This window comes from Balaenoptera borealis, assembly GCF_965194805.1.
Source record: "Balaenoptera borealis genome assembly, chromosome: 8".
NCBI classification, from domain to species: domain Eukaryota; kingdom Metazoa; phylum Chordata; class Mammalia; order Artiodactyla; family Balaenopteridae; genus Balaenoptera; species Balaenoptera borealis.
Genome location: NC_138865.1, coordinates 122,171,171 through 122,188,059, shown reverse-complemented (window position 1 = coordinate 122,188,059; position 16,889 = coordinate 122,171,171). Strand labels below are relative to the sequence as shown.

General features: G+C 51.1%; 1 protein-coding gene and 2 pseudogenes across 3 annotated transcripts; 2 read left to right on the top strand and 1 right to left on the bottom strand.

Annotated features, from left to right (window-relative positions):
- The first annotated feature begins 218 nt into the window (after window positions 1-218).
- NRARP (NOTCH regulated ankyrin repeat protein) lies at window positions 219-2,033 on the top strand. Its single transcript, XM_082403505.1, has one exon. It carries the CDS (start codon window positions 588-590, stop codon window positions 930-932), a length of 345 nt encoding a protein of 114 aa, XP_082259631.1. The 5' UTR covers window positions 219-587; the 3' UTR covers window positions 933-2,033.
- Window positions 2,034-11,413: 9,380 nt separating this feature from the next.
- On the bottom strand, window positions 11,414-12,880 carry LOC309632814 (kinetochore-associated protein DSN1 homolog pseudogene; annotated as a pseudogene). The gene is made up of 2 exons: window positions 12,874-12,880; window positions 11,414-11,926 (listed from the first exon to the last, which is right to left on the bottom strand). The product of its transcript is annotated as a kinetochore-associated protein DSN1 homolog pseudogene (transcript).
- On the top strand, window positions 11,689-14,199 carry LOC309634015 (large ribosomal subunit protein eL30 pseudogene; annotated as a pseudogene). The gene has a single exon. The product of its transcript is annotated as a large ribosomal subunit protein eL30 pseudogene (transcript).
- The last annotated feature ends 2,690 nt before the right edge of the window (window positions 14,200-16,889 follow it).

Here is a 16,889-nt window from a genome sequence, read left to right as displayed (position 1 = left end):
CCCACACACACACACACACACACACACACGGCCACCTGGCTCCTGGCCCCGTGCGACCGGCGACCAGCGCCCCCTGCCGCGCTGCACACCCCCCCGACACGCCCCCGACACGCCCCGCCCCGGCACCGCCCCCACGCGGGCGCCGCCCAATCGGCGGGCCGCCGGCGCGCGCGTCACGGGCGCCCTATTGTTATGCAAATATAAAGGAGGTAAAAGTCGCCCAGGCGCGGTGGGTGGGTGGGTGAGTGCAGCGGCGCGTGGGGAGGCGCGTGGGGGCCGCGTGGGAGCCGCAGCCGGAGCGAGCGAGGACCGGGAGCGCGCGGCGCCGCCGCCCCGGCCCGGCCGGCCCCGCGAGCGCAGCGCCCGCCCCCGTCGCCCGCCCGCCGGGCGCGGCTGGATGTGGCGGGGGTCCCGCGGCGGCGGCCCCTGGCCCCCATTGCCCGGAGCGCCTAGGGGCGGCGTGCGGGGCCCGGGGGCGCCGCGCCCTCCATGCGCCGCGGCGCGCCCCGAGGCAGCCGGGGGCCCGCGCCGAAGCCGCCGCCCGCGCTGAGCCCCGGCCCGGCCTGCGGCCAGCACCCGGCGGCAGCATGAGCCAGGCCGAGCTGTCCACCTGCTCGGCGCCGCAGACGCAGCGCATCTTCCAGGAGGCCGTGCGCAAGGGCAACACGCAGGAGCTGCAGTCGCTGCTGCAGAACATGACCAACTGCGAGTTCAACGTGAACTCGTTCGGGCCCGAGGGCCAGACGGCGCTGCACCAGTCGGTCATCGACGGCAACCTGGAGCTCGTGAAGCTGCTGGTCAAGTTCGGCGCCGACATCCGCCTGGCCAACCGGGACGGCTGGAGCGCGCTGCACATCGCCGCGTTCGGCGGCCACCAGGACATCGTGCTCTATCTCATCACCAAGGCCAAGTACGCGGGCAGCGGCCGGTGATGCCGGCCCGGACCCCGACCCGTGCGCGGGCCCCGCGCGTGTCCACCCTGCTGTACCTTCCCTCCAACTACCTCGGTGTGCGCCCGGCCCTCGGCGCCCGCGGCCACCACAAGTCCGGCGCGCAAGTCGGTGCCCACGGGAGCCGCGCCCGCCCGCCCGCGGCCCGGGGTCGGCGCCCCCCGCGGCCGCTGGGGACCGGCCGGAGCGCTTCCCACGGCCCCGCCCGCCGCCGCGCGGGTGGGGGCAGGGCGCGGGCTCCAGCCCCTTTGAAATTTGAGTCTCGCTACCAGCAAGTTCGGAATCCCGAGACACCGGATCCTCCGCTCAAAATGTTCTCCTGAAGGTGGAAGGACCCGTGGCCGACGCGCGACGGAGACGACGCTCTGCTCTTCCCGGGGTTCTAAACTATTTATCACGTGTGTGCATATTTGTGGGTGATGTTTGTGCGCCTGATTTTTTTGTTTGGAAAATATTTCGCGTGGTCAATGTGGTTATGGGGGGGAAGATGCATTTTTTTTTTCTAGTCTTAAAACTAAAAACTTGAGTCTGTCATTTCTTGGTTGCACTGAAATACCGCCCAGCCTGATGGTTTCCCCATGCTGCTCCGTCTCCCTCCGGCTTCTCTCCCTCACCTCTCTCCCCTCCTCCCCGCCCTCCCCTCCCTCCCCTCCCTCCTCTCTCTCCTCTCTCTCACACTCACCCACACAATTCCGCGTGAGTTTTGGAAGCCCCAGGCCTCCCTCCGCCTTGTCCGGTGAGAGGCCGCCATCCCCCAAGCCTGCCGGTTTGCAAAGCTTCCGCGGGAGCCTGGGTGCTCGGGTGTGGCGGTGATGGGGGGGGTGGGGATCAAGCCTTTTCTAGTGAGTTCTATTATAGTTAACAGTCGATTGCACACTTTTTTAAAAAAAGTAAATGGATTTGCCACGATTAAATGTCATAACATTTATGACAATATAAAATATTAACATATTTTAAGCCAAGTTTTAGGTGTATTTTTTGAATCTTGGTTATAGACCCAATTTTAAAGGGCGTTGTATCCAGCGTTGTGAAGGCAACTGTACCCATATTTATATTTTTATAAAATGCCTATAAGACTGTGAATCTCTTGTGCTAATTGCTGAGTGAGCTGAAGGGCCGCTTTGCCCCTCTTCAGCCTCCCGGAACTTCAAGGACCCGATTCGAATCCGAAAATCCTGCCACGGGGGAGGGGCCGCCGGGAGGGGCCGCGCGAGGACCTAGGACGGAGGCGGTGCTTCTGCGTCACTTTCTGTCCCGAAAGGCGCCCTTCCTGGTCTCAGAGGTTCCAATTTTCTATGCAACCCCACACCCCTTGTTGTTTTGATCCTGAGAAATAAAAGGGAGGCTGAATTATTCAAATTTAAATGAGGCTTCCCCTGGGTAGAAGTGCTGCTGACCCTTCGTGCAAAAATGGGGAGCACTTGAGGACACAGGTGGGTGGAGGCCCTTTGTGCGTGGCTGGTCAGATTTGGGCAGTCATCTGTGGCTTTTTATAAAACTTTGTGTGAGAAGAATATATTGATAATGTCAGTGAAACAAGCAGACATTGAAACTGAGGCACAGATTACTCCAAAAGGAGTTTTTCTGTATATTTTTTCTAGATGCAAATACCTTTTTTAATTATGTTAATTAATGTTAAGACATTCTAGGCTTACATGGAAGCTGTGTATGGGTCCCGGTGTGATCACTTTTAACTGGATGAAGTCTGCAGCACATTCCTGAGTGTACGATATAGACTTGTAGCCCAGCGTGAAAAATTTATAAATAAATTTTTCATTGATCTTTTTATATTAAAAAAAGTTTGTTGGTTCTTCTTGGGCTTGGCACCGGGATGAGGGTCAGGCTGCAACATGCTGTTTGCGGGTGACGGCTGTGCAGCGCTTGGCTTGTTTCCACCTGAAGACAGAGCCTGGTAAGCTGCCTCTTGGCTCAGCTCAAAGGCACCGCAGTGGCCACGCACAGGACTTGTGAGGGCCCGCCTGCCTTCTTCCAGCCATGGGAGTGGGGCACCTGAGGGCGCCCAGAACCGCTTCCTCCACTCCCTGGCAAAGGCCTCCACGTGGAAAGTTCTACTTGAAGCTCTTCCCGCCCTCCCCCCTCCCAAAGCCAGCCTGAGATGCCAAGGGTCTTAGGAGGGATCAGGCCCCTCTTGTCTCCCCGCTCCCTGCTACCGTGGGGTTTTGCTGGACCACCTGCTGCACAGAAAGGGTATCTTTTAAATTTTGGGGAACTTCTGATGAGTAAAAGGCTTCCTCTGCTCCGGTCCCTGGTGGTGCCTGGGAGATGAGGCAGCCACTCCCCCAGAGCACAGACCCCGAGTTCGACTCTGGGTCCACCCCGGAAGCTTGCATGGGAGGGGGTGCAGGGGAGGACATCCACCCGGGGCAAGAGTAGCCTGCCCAGAGGAGACTGGGAGAGCCAGTGGGCCAAGGAAGTTTTAACTTTACTGGGACTCGAGAGTTACAAGATAACTTTCTCCTGTAAAGCTTCCAGACGCCCCTGTGAGAAGCCTGAGGGTATAAGCTTCCCCTCAGGGGGGTGCAGCTACATTTTGTCCCAAGACCGGAAGACAGATGCATTGCCCTTACCCTCTTCCTACTTTGCATCTCCAACTATGTTCTGCCCTGAGGATTTTCCGAGTGAATTTTCAGTTGGTTACACAAGCATTTACTGACCCCCAGCTGGCCCACTAGATGGACCAGCTCCCTTTGGTTAGATGTCACAGAGGTGAGTGGAATATTTGATGCAAATGAGCCCCCAGGGGAAGGCCTGACCTGAGCCTTCAGGGGGAGTGGCTGAGGGTGCTGGGGGTGCCTGGCCCCAAAGGAGGAGGTGCTAGAACTTGGACGCTGTTGGGGCATCAGGCCTGGGCACTACCTGGACCCCAGGTGGGCCAGACCTCACCTCCACTTCCCACCCCAGACACTCGCGCAGGAGAGGGGGTCAAAGCCGTAAACAAATGAGCAGAGGGTGCTCCCGCTTTGTGGCCAGGGTGAGAAAGAAGGTGCAGCTGACCCTCTCTGGGGCTGGGCCTCTGGGAACCCCTGGAGTGGCTGCCATGGAGAAAGCGGACAGACCAAATGGGCAAGGGCAGGGCCCGCCCCACTCCCCCCCACTCCCCCCCACCTCCCACCCCCCGGCCAGGAGTGTTGGCAGCTCCTGTCCAACTGTCCGTCTCTCTGACCTGACCCCGGCCGGACGCAGGAAGTGTTTACTGTTGGAAGGGATGCCAGAGAGAGACCAGGAAATGCAGGAAAATGGTCAGCCAGAAAGAGTGATGTCCAAAGCCAGCAGGCGTGGGAGCCAGGACAGAGCCGGCCAGAACGAAGGGCCAAAGAGACGGGTTAGGAGGAGGAGAGGGAAGGGGCTGCCCTCTGGGCTCTGTCCCTCAAAGGCCCTGGCTCAGCACAGGGAGGCACAGCCCCGGTCGCACACAGGCACAGGGACGCGGCCCTGCAGCTCTGACCCTCGGAAGGCCCAGTGCCTCCGGACGTCGCAGTGGAGCCTGCGGAGAGGAGGCCGGCGTCCACCCGGGCCTTGAGGACAGGAAAGGAGGCCCGGCGCTGCGTGCAACTGGGAAACAAAGCCTGAGGCCGCGGAGCCTACGGGTGCAGGCCCTGGGAAGTCTGGAAATCACCGACGACTCCTCTCCTCCCGAGGCCTCCAGCGCAGCCCCTCCCGGGGCTCCGGGGTCTCAGGGAGGCCGCCCTCCCCCACCACTCCGCCTCGGCGGGCCTGGGCTCCCCGCTCGCCGCCAACACGCCCCTCCCTCTGCCCGGCGCATTCTTCTGCTTGGCTGTACGTCGGACTGTCCCTCGGCGCGGCCGTCTGTCGGTCTTTCTTCTCTCGCCCCCTCCGAAGCCGCGGGCCCCATTCATCCTCCAGGCCTCTGCCCTTTCCTGCGAGCGGGTTCCGCTCGGCGAGCAGCTGCTATGCTAATGAGAAGGGGGTGGGGGGCGGCGGGGGATCGGCGGGGGAGGGGGGACGAGGTGGGGGCACCCGCAGGGGGAAACCAGCGTTGGGAGGCCGGGGGCTCGGCAGTGGGGGCCCGGCCGAGAGAGGGGAGGGACGGGCGCCCACAGAGGCCCGATCTCTGCATTCAGAACCGGCGGGGGCCACTCGCGGGCGCTGGGAAAGGGCGCCGCCCCCGCCCCGCGCACCCACTCGCCGAGCGAGGGGTGCGAGGAGTAGAGACCAGCTGTCATCTCTGTTCTGGGGTCGCGGCCTGGAGGGCGGCTCGTTCCGGAGGCCGCCCATCCCCCCGCCCACCAGACGCCGCTGCGCGTGGGGCTTGGGTGCGCCCCGCGCGGGCGGGGGTCTGAGCCGGAGACGGAGGGCCGGACACCCCCGCCGCCCCCCGGCCTGGGTGGTTGGACGCTGGGGCGGGCGCGGGCTGCCCCCCTCCCGGAGGCGGCGCCCGAGGACCCCGGGCGGAGGCGAGACGGGGGAGGGGCGGAGGCGGCCCGAGCTGGACACGGGGACCCCGACCGCCGCCCACCCGGCATCCTAGGCGCGACGAGGGATGAGGACGAGGACCCCCGAAACGTGGCTCTTGGAGCCCGGGACGCCCCCCGCCTGGGGCGGGACTCCCACGAACGGGCACGGCGAGCAGCGCCCGATGGCAGGGTTCGGACCCGGGCGAGGACGCCGGCCCTGAACCGCGCCGTGCGGGCTGTGCTGCCACCCTGCGGATGCAGCGGGCACTGCGCCCTGGGGCCCGGGCGGCGAGACCCCCCGCCGGCCCTTCGCTGAGCGCAGGCGCCCGCACCGCCCACCCGCGCCGCCGCCGGCTGCGGACCCGGGCCTACTGGTCGCGCCGCCCCGCAGCACCCTCGCGTGTCTGGAGCCCGCGACCTCGTCTCCTGAAAGGTGGCCGGGGCCCGTGGGGGGTCGGGCGCGAGGGGTTAGGGTTAGGGAGCCGAAGCCGCTTCGGATGGGGGCGCTCGGGCCCAGCTCGGGCTGAGAAGCCGGGTCCGCTCCACGCGGTGGCCGTCCCGAGCGAGGCGGGGCGAAGGTGCGCGCTGCGCAGAGGAAAGAGCCGGAAAGGCTGAGAGCAAGTCGGGTGGGCCCAGGTCTCCCTCGGGCGACCACGGGAGAAAATGTCCAGCAGACCCTGGTCGGTCGTGGCTACAGTGACAACACCGGCAATCTGTGGGGCTTGGGGGAGGGGGCAGGGCCAGAACTGGGGTCACCTTGCGGAAGGGCGGCCACAGAGGCCCGCTGCCCGGCAGGGAGGGCCCTGGAGCAGGGTGGGCGTGTCCCTGGAAGGGGCAGCTGTGTTGAACCTGTTGACCGACATTAAACATGCACAACGTAGGAGCCGTGAGCTGAGTTTTATTCCGGATCTTACCGAGGACTGTAGCCTGGGAGACAGCGTCTCAGTAGCTCTGAGGGGCTGCTCTGAAGAGGTGGGGGAGCGGCCAGGATCTGTGTGGTCTGGGCCAGGGGGTGTGTGCAGCCAAGCACACATCTCGGTAGAAGGTATGGAAAGATGCAAGAATCCGGGTTCATTAAAATTTTTCCTGAAATGTATCTAACTCTCTCAGGGGCCTGTTTTAGCCTGTTTTCCCAAATCACAAAGTGCCTCATCCTGTCTTTGCTCCTGAATCCCTTTCAGGGTACACTGTCGGTCAGCGACTGCAGTGGCCAATGACTTGATCTTTGTAGAGCTGGCCAGCGGGCCACATTCTTGGTTTTACAACCCATAGTGGCTCTTGGCTTCTGCAGGCCCCGGAAGGTGAACCAAACCAGGGCCTGGGAAGTGACCCCATCACGGTGCTCATGGAGCGATTGGCCGTGACGCACTATTCTCCCATTTGGTCAAAAGGGGAAGGGAGGACATTTCAGGGCCCCGGAGTCACAAAGAGTGGATGGTCAGCAGGACACAGGATGTGTCACAGCCCTGTGGACATGGCCACCACGTGACTCACTTCAAGACACAGACCACATCCGTCAGAACCATCAGGACCAGCAGTGGGGTGCTTCCAGATCACCCTGCAGAGCCTGGAGCCTCAGCAGAGGGTGGCGGGCAAGGCTCTGATGGTCAGGTGAGGCTGGCATTGGAATTGCAGAGTCTGCCAGCCGTCTCCCCACCCCGTCCCCCATTCCACAGCAAGTGTCTGTGTTGGGCATGAGCAAGGAAAAGAATTCTCTCTCTGTCTGAACTCTTGCCTGGCTCAGAGATGGGGCCTGGAGACCAGGTTTACCCCCAGTACGTGTCCCCCCGGTGGATAAAATCCACCTCTGCCTGTCTGTGGGCCTCCTCGTTGGTACCCTATGGACAAGAACCCCCAAGGGAGCCCAACCCAAATTGTCCCATAAACTTTCCAAAGAGATATGACAATATGCAGAACAGCAGCCATGTAAATAAGATGGAATGTATTTCTCATCACTGAAGTTAGAATAGGTGGTCTGGGGCTGGTATGTGGCATTAAGATACAGGCTGTTATTCTGCTGGGTGGACCTTCCATTCACATGGCTCAAATGGCAGCCCATGTCCAGCCATCAAGTCTACATTCCAGCCAACAGTGAGGAGGAAGAGGTGAACTAGGGCCTGGGCCCCCTCCTTCCAGGACACTTCCTAGAAGTCTGTTTTTGCCAAATCTGCTCACATCCCATTATCTAAAACATAGCCACATGCCCAACCTCATTGCAAGGGAGGCTGGGAAATATAGTCTTTATTCAGTGATGTGCCTAGCTTAAAATGGGGCCATAGAGGAAGAAGAGCTGTAGATTTGGGGGTGGTCTGTTCCTGCCCAGGTGACAGCAGCATCCAGGCCGTGTGGTCAGGCAGAGTTGTCTGTGTCTTATGCTCTGCCTTGTTTTCCCTGACGGGAATACACTCTACACTCTGACTTTGGAGGTTTGTGCTGAAGAACTTTCTAAGAATTAAAACTGTCCAGCAATGGACTGAACAGAATGAAAAGCGGAAGCACTCCTGGGAGCTTGTTTGCGCTGAGATTTACACCTCCCAGGCCTGACCGATTATACGTGCACAGCCACATGAGAAACACGACGGGGGGAGCACAGCCCGTGTGTGTAGTGATGGGTCCAGCAGACATGCTGCCGTGCCCTAGGAGCCCCAGAGCCATTCTCCACGGGAAACGATGCTGCAGGTTAGGTGAACAAGGCACTGCTGTGTGGCCGTCAGGAAACGGAAGGCCCAGGAAGCCCTTGGGACACCGCTGCTCCCTGCGCGAGGCGAGAGCAGGACTGGGCACGGAGGAGAGGCAGCCTTTGCCCCTCTGCTCCCCGTTCCCGCTTCTCCAACCTCCCTCTCCCTTATCTCGGAGCAAAGTAATAAGTAACCAGGACTTGGAATTCTCAAGGTTGTTTTGTCAATAAAGTTCTCCTTCTCAAGTGTCCCAAGATGTCTTTTGGGGCATGGCTTCTTTTCGTTTTAATCAAGGTCGAAAGAAAATCATTAGGTTTATCATTCACATTCCTAAAAATCAACTTTGCTGCAGTATAATTTATATACAATAAAATGCAGCCATTTAGAGTGTGATGAGTAGGGACTGGTGTGTATGCCCACAGAACCTACACCATAACCAAAGTATACATTTCCATCAGCCCCCAAAGTTCTTCCGCACCCCGACTCAGCTGGCTCCTCTCGCCCCCGAGTCCCAGGTCACCGCCGACCACTTCTATCACCACGGGTCATAGGATTATCTATAAAAGGACTGGTGTGGTTTGTACTTCCTGGCTTTCTGGCCCTCAGTGCCAGAGTCACCCATGTTGTTGCAGTAACTTTGGGGGGGAGGGGTAGGTCTTTTTTTTTCTGTTTTTTTTTTTTTCCCCGTTAGAAAAATCTGGCTGATACCACACAAAACACAGGATAGTTTCCACTGGTAGTTTTTCAGTCGACAGAATTATCCTCAGTAAATGTGCTGGCAGCACAGGGTACCTCAGAGAGCCCAGGGGAAAGGGGGCACAGGCCCACCCCTTACATTTTCAAAACACTCCATTCCCTTCTCCTGGGCACTGATCCTTAAGAACTGGGACTCTGACCCCAGAGTGTCTTTAGAAAATCATCTTATCAAATTAACGTTTAGAAAATGAAACTTTAGGGACTTCCCTGGTGGCGCAGTGGTTAAGAATCCGCCTGCCAATGCAGGGGACATGGGTTCGAGCCCTGGTCCGGGAAGATCCCACATGCCGCGGAGCAACTAAGCCCATGCGCCACAACTACTGAGCCTGCGCTCTAGAGCCCGCAAGTCACAACTACTGAGCCTGCGTGCCACAACTACTGAAGCCCATGCGCCACAACTACTGAAGCCCGTGTGCCTAGAGCCCATGCTCCACAACAAGAGAAGCCGCTGTAGTGAGAAGGCCGCGCACCGCACGAAGACTAGCCCCCGCTCGCCGCAACTAAAGCCCATGTGCAGCAACGGAGACCCAACACAGCCAAAAATAAATAAATAAATAAATAAATTTATAGGAAAAGAAAAAATAGAGTTTCCACATAACCCAGCACGTGTATTACTCTTTTCCAAGCTTAGGTGTACACCCAAGAGATATTAAAACATACATCCAGGGACTTCCCTAGTGGTTCAGTGCAAGGGGCCTGGGTTCTATCCCTGGTTGGGTAACTAGATCCCACATGCATACCGCAACTAAAGATTCCTCATGCCACAACTTAACATGCTGCAACGAAGATCCCGCGTGCTGCAACTAAGACCCAGCGCAGCCAAACTAAATAGATATTAAAAAAAAATACATCCACACAAAAAACTGCATGCAGGGACTTCCCTGGCGGTCCAGTGGTTAAGACTTTGCCTTCCACTGGAGGGGGCGTGGGTTCCATCCCTGGTCAGGGAACTAAGATCCTGCATGCTGCACAGTGAGGCCAAAAAAAAAAAAAGTTGCATGCAAAAGTTCATAGCAACATTATTCATAATAGCCAGAAAGTAGTAACAACCGAAATGTCCATCAGCTGATGAAGATATAAACAAAATATGGGATATATATGCAATAGAATATTATTCAGCCATAAAAAGGAATGAAATACTGATATGTACTTGAAAATTAACCTTGAAAATATTATGTTAAGTAAAAGCTACCAGACACAAACAAAAGGACAAATATTGTATGATCCTGTTATGAACTGCCTAGGGCTGGGGGTGGGGTTGGTAAGAATAATGGGGAAGCACAGGGTTTCTTTTTGATGTGACAAAAATGTTCCAAAATTAGATTATAGAGATGGTTGCACAACTTTGTGAATATACTAAAAACCACTGAGTTGTGCACACTGTATGGTATGTGAATTATATCTCAATTTTTGAAAGCTCTTTAAAATAAAAATAGGTTTTTATAACTATGTCGTTATACTCTGCAATTTGTAATGCAGATTATTAACAAATACAGAGAAGAGTTAAAAAGGGCACTTGGTCCCTTCCTGCCATGGATCTGGGACTCAGAATGTCAACTTGGAACTAAAAGCTACAGCACACAGTGGACATCAGGGCACGGAGCATACGGCGTTTCCACAATTTGGACATCTTGTGGAGTGACGCATATACCCCAGTGATGCAAAACTCTTCTACCTGGAGCCACCTTTGAGACACACTGGAATGTTAGTCCCATAACTTTACAACTTGAAATGCCCAAATGTGTTATCAGACTTGTCCTGAGTGACTTTGGATTATTTCAAAACCTGCACAACTTCTTCACAGGATGATGACTTCTGACCATGAAGGATATTCAAAAGAATGGGCCACTGGGTCTGAGGTTAATTCCGAAAAAAGTTCCAAGCATTTTGTACATTCCTGGGAAAAGTGTTCCTACAACGTTCTGTCAAGTACAAATTGGCACTCACCATTGGCACTTGCCATCTACCTCTACAAGGATTCAGTCATGTGTTGCCGCAGCTGCTGACTTTCAACACCCCCTGAAAGGAGCTCAGGTGGAGAGCTGAACTGAGGCCCTCTGGGCTCTGGGTAAAACTGGCAGAACAGGTCTTCCGATAGATGGATATTTTCAGGAGACAATTTTATGAGCCCAATTCTTGTATCTCCTCATATCTAGACAAGCACTAAAATCCTTCATGGCGACGTCTGCTCCGCATGACTGGCAGTGACCTGCACGAGACTAGCAGAAACCTTCTGTAAAAAATGTGTGCGTGATTGCATGTACTCCCCCTTCACCCAAATCACATCTATACTGACCTCCCCCCCGCCTCTGTGGAGCAGTTTCTCAGAGCGATCTGGGACACTGTCTCCTGGGCTGCAGTCCGCATTTTGCCCCAAATAAAACTTAACTCGCAACTCTCACGTTGTGCATTTTTTTAAGTTGACAGTTCCCATCACTTCTAGAAAAAAATTAAGGAACCCTATAGCCACCCAGTCACCTCCAAAGGCGAGAGGGTGGAGAATCCCAGCTCAGACGCCAGGCAGTCACCAGGCACTGGGAAGTCTGCCATTCCTCTCCTCTTGAGCATCTTGTAACAGAAAAGCTGCAGAAGGTCACTGACAAGACCCAGAGCAACATGTGGTGGGCGGGCTTGCAGCTGAAGCTCCGGAAGTTTGAAGCCGGTGAGGGATCTGGCTGTTGGGTGCCTCTCTTCCCAAGCTGTACTGACCCCTTCTGGAAGCACTGAGTACTTTTGCCCATAAAGGCCTGCAGCTGCCCCACTGATAATTGCAGTTCTTCTATAACCATTGCCATACAATCCAAGACCTTCCTCTGGTTCTGTAATCTTTTATGGTAGTCAGGATTTGTGTGAAGAACTTTTGTGGGAAGATCAAGATATGTCATAGGTTCCACTTCAATCTCTGTCATTTTGGCTTCGATTGATTCTTGTATCATGTAATAAGATGCATCCATTCTGATAGTGCAGCAAGAGCTGGCCCCAAGTCTGGCATTCTACAGAAAACTTTGCTGTGCAATCCTTCATCTCAGCCACCGGTGTTTCCAGAGGCAAGTCTGAGGCTTTTCCTTTGGATATTCAAAATATTTTTGTAGACTTCCATCACTTTCTACAAATATTTGTCTGCAAATATTTCAATTCTTCAGAAAGAGAAGATGCTTAGGTTCTAAAACTTTCAAGACTGAAAATAATGGCTTTTTGTAATAAAGAATTGCAAGACAAAAAATAACCAAATGGAAAAATCTGGAGTTAAAAAGCACAACAGGGCTTCCCTGGTGGCGCAGTCGTTAAGAATCCGCCTGCCAATTCAGGGGACACAGGTTCGAGCCCTGGTCTGGGAAGATCCCACGTGCCACGTAGCAACTAAGCCCGCGCGCCACAACTACTGAAGCCCGCGCACCTAGAGCCTGTGCTCCGCAACAAAAGAAGCCAGCCACCGTGATGAGATGCCCATGCACCTCAATGTAGAGTTGCCCCTGCTCGCCGCAACTAGAGAAAGCCCGCGCGCAGCAACGAAGACCCAACGCAGCCAAAAATAAAATAAATAAATAAATTTATATTTAAAAAAAGCTCAACAAATGAAATTAAAAATCCACAAGATTCTGGTCATAGAGCAACTGGACATCCACGTGCAAAAAATTAATCTGGGGGAGTGGGATGAATTGGGAGATTGGGACTGACATATATACACTACTATGTATAAAATAGATAACTAGTGAGAACCTACTGTATAGCACAGGGAAGTCTACTCAATGCTCTGTGGTGACCTAAATGGGAAGGAAATCTAAAAAAAGGGGGATATATGTATATGTATGACTGATTCACTTTGTTGTACAGCAAGAAACTAACACAACATTATAAAGCAACTATACACCAATAAAAACTAATAAAAAATTAATCTAGACACAAACCTTACACCCTTCATAAAAATTAACTGAAAATGGATCAGACCTCAATATAAAATGCAAAACTATAAAACTTCTGCAAGATAACATAGCAGGAAATCTAGATGACCTTGGGTGGGCGATGACTTTTGAGATACAAAACCAAAGGCACGATCCATGAAAGAAATAATTGATAAGCTGGACTTCATTAAAATTAATAACTTCTGCTCTGGGAAAGGCACTGTCAAGAGAATAAAAAGACAAGATACAAACTGAGAAAATATTGGCAAAAGACATATCTGATAAAGAACAGTTATCCAAAACAAACAAAGATCTATTAAAACTCAACAACAAGAGGGACTTCCCTGGTGGCCCAGTGGGTAAGACTCTGCATTCCCAGTGCAGGGGGCCCGGGTTCAATCCCTAGTCAGGGAAATAGATCCCGCATGCATGCCACGACTAAGAGTCCGCATGCCGCAACGAAGATCCCATGTGCCACAACTAAGACCCAGTGCAGCCAAAATAAATATTAAAAAAACAAAAAACAAAAACCTCAACAACAAGAGAACAAACCACGTGATTTTAAAATAAGCCGAAGTTGTCTTGCTCCCCAGCCATCCTGGTGGCTGCTCTGGGCTGGGGGAGTCCTGCTCCTAAGGCAAGATGCTGGCCACGAAGAAGACGAAAAAGTCGCTGGGGTCGATCAACTCTAGGCTCCAAATCATTATGAAAAGTGGAAAGTACCTGCTGGGGTACAAGCAGACTCTGAAAATGATCAGACAAGGCAGAGCAAAACTGGTCGTCCTTGCCAACAACTGCCCAGCCTTGAGGAAATCTGATATAGAGTGTTATGCCATGTTGGCCAAAACTGGTGTCCATCACTACAGTGGCAATAATATTGAATTGGACACGGCGTGTGGGAAATACACAGAGTATGCACACTGTCTATCATTGATCCAGGTGATTCTGATATCATTAGAAGCACACCAGAACAGACTGGTGAAGAGTAAATCATGAACAATTTTTCTTTAATAAAACTGGCCCAGGAAAAAAAAAAGAAACAAAAAACCCAAAAAATATTTATAAAAAAATAAAAAACATGCTGATAGAAACTAAAGAAGACCTACATAAATGGAAATAAATCCTGCATTCATGGATTAGAAGACTTGATATTGTTAAGATGTCAGTATACCCTAAAAGTTACCTACAGATTCAATATAATCAAATTACATGAATCAAACTTACCAATAGTCTTTTTTGCAGAAATAGAAAGTACAGAATTTGTACATGTGTCAATTTACAAAGATTCCTAAGATAGCTCAACTATGAAAGGCTAGAATCTGACAGTACATCTAGAAGGCTATACTAGGTGCAACATAAAAACAAATTGAAACAATTTTTTCTACAAAGATTATAAGGGTTTACTATAAAAACTTTATCTCAATAAATTAGACAACTTACATGAACTGGATAAATTCTTAGAAATTTATAGAAAGACACAAATTACTAAAACTAACTCAGGGACTTTGCAGACGTAATTAAGGATATGGACCTTGAGATAGAGAGATTATCCTGAATTATCCAGGTGGAGCCAATCTAGCAAATGACCACTTAAAATGAGAGAAATTTTCTTGGCTGTGGTCAGAGAGAGATGTGATGACAGTAGATGGGTCAGAGGGACACATGTTGTTGGCTTTGAAAAGGAGAAAGGGGACCATGAGCCAAGGAAGGCAGGCAGCCTCTAGAAGCTGGAAAAGACAAGGAAACAAACTCTCCCCAAAGCCTCGAGAAGGAACCCCAACACTGCTGATACCTTGATTTCAGCTACTTTGACCCAATTTGGACTTCTGACCCACAGAACTGTAAGATGATAAATTTGTGTTGTTTTAAGCCACTAAGTTTGTGGTAATTTGTTATGGCATTAATAGAAAACTAGTACAATTATCCTGATACCAAGGCCAGATGAAGACATCATAAGAAAACAAAAATTTAGACCAATATCCCTCCTAAATATAGATGCAAAAGTCCTCAACAAAATATTAACAAACTGAATAAGCAACGTATAAAAAGGATTATGCTCCATGACCAAATGGAATTTAATCCTAGAATGCAAGGTTGGTTCAACATCTGAAAATCAATTGATGTAATACATCATATTAATAAATAAAGAACATAAACCACATGATCCTCTCAATATATGAAGTAAAAATATCTGACAAAATCCAACCCTTATTCATGATAAAAACTCTGAAGACTCAAAAAATATAAGGTAAGCTTTTCAAACTGATGAAGAGCATCTACAAGAAAATCTACAGCTAACATCCTACTTAAATGGTCAAAGACTCAGTGCTTTGCTCCTAAGATCAGGAACACCACTTCTACTCAACATTGTACTGAAAGTTCTAGCCAGTACAATCAGGCAGCAAAAAGAAATAAAAGGCATAGAGACTGGAAAGGAAGAAATGAAACTCTATTCACAGAAACATGATCCTACATGTTTAAAATCCTAAGGAATTCACACAAAATCACTAGGACTAATAAATGAGTTCCACGGGTCACAGGATCCAAGATTAATATACAAAATTCAATTTTATTTCTACATACGAGCAATGAACAACCTGAAAATGACATTAGCAAAGCAATTTCACTTGCAAGAGCATCAAAAAGAATAAAGTACTCAGGAATACATTGAAGAAAAGAAGTGCAAGACTTGCACCCTGAAAACTACAAACATTGCTAAGAGAAACTAAAGAAGACCTAAATAATTGAAAAGCAATTCTAAGTGTGATTAAATATTGTTAAGATGGCAGTTCTCTGCACCTTGATCTATAGAGTCAATGCAATTTCCATCAAGACCAGGAAATCTTTTTTTTTTTCCCCAGAAATTGACAAGCTGATCTTAAAAATTATATAGAAAGGCAAAGGACCCAGAACAACAACAACAACAACAAAAATCTTGAAAACTAAGAACAAAGTTGAAAGACACACATTTCCCAATTGCAAAACTGACCATAAAGCTGACCATAAATCAAAAGAATGTGGTCCTGGCATAAGGACAGACATATAGATCAATGGAACAGAATTGAAAGTCCAGAAACAAATCTATACAAATCTGTTAATTTTTTACAGAGGTGTTATGACAGACAGTTTAAAATGTTATTCAAGCAAAACCTGACCTAGGTGTTTCTGTGGAGGCATTTTGTAGGTGAAGTCCATAATCATTTGACTTTAGGTAAAGGAAAATATCCTACATGACCTGGGTGGGCCTAATTCAATCCACTGAAAGGCCCTAAGAGCACAGCTGAACCTTCCCTGAAGAAGAAACTCTATCTATGGATAACTCATGACAGAGGTTCAGCCTGCCATTTCCAACTCCGGCCCTAAGATTTTTTTAACTTGCCTAGTTAGCCCCTACAGTCTTGTAAACTGATTTCTAGAAATTCCTTAAAATATATCTCTCACTGATTTTTTTTCTCTGGTCGGACCCTAACTGACACAGGGGTCAAGGCAAGTCAATGAGGAAAGGATAGTCTTTTCAAACAATGGTGCTGGGACAATTGGATATTGATGTGTAAAAAGATTAATTTAGACCCTCATCTCACAGCATGTACAAAAATTAGTACAAAAATGGTTCATACACCTAAATATAAGAGCTAAAAACATAAAACCATTTAGAATAAAACATAGAATAGGACTTCCCGGGTGGTGCAGTGCTTAAGAATCCGCCTGCCAATGCAGGGACACAGGTTCGAGCCCTGGTCTGGGAAGATCCCACATGCTGCGGAGCAATTAAGCTCGTGCGCCATAACTACTGAACCCGTGCTCTGGAGCCCGCGAGCCACAACTACTGAGCCGGGCACCTAAAGCCCGTGCTCCGCAACAAGAGAAGCCACCACAATGAGAAGCCTGCACACCGCAACAAAGAGTAGCCCCCACTCACTGCAACTAGAGAAACCCCACATGCAGCAACAAAGACCCAATTCAGCCAAAAATAAATATGTAAATAAATACAATTATTTAAAAAAAAAACATAGAAAAACCTTTATGACCCTGGATTAAGCAGAGTTCTTAGATACATCAAAGGCATGATCCATTCCAGAAAAAAGAAATTTGACTTCATAAAAATTAAAAACTAAAAAAAAAAAAAAACCTTTTGCACTTCAAAAGACGTTTTTTGAGGGAACTATA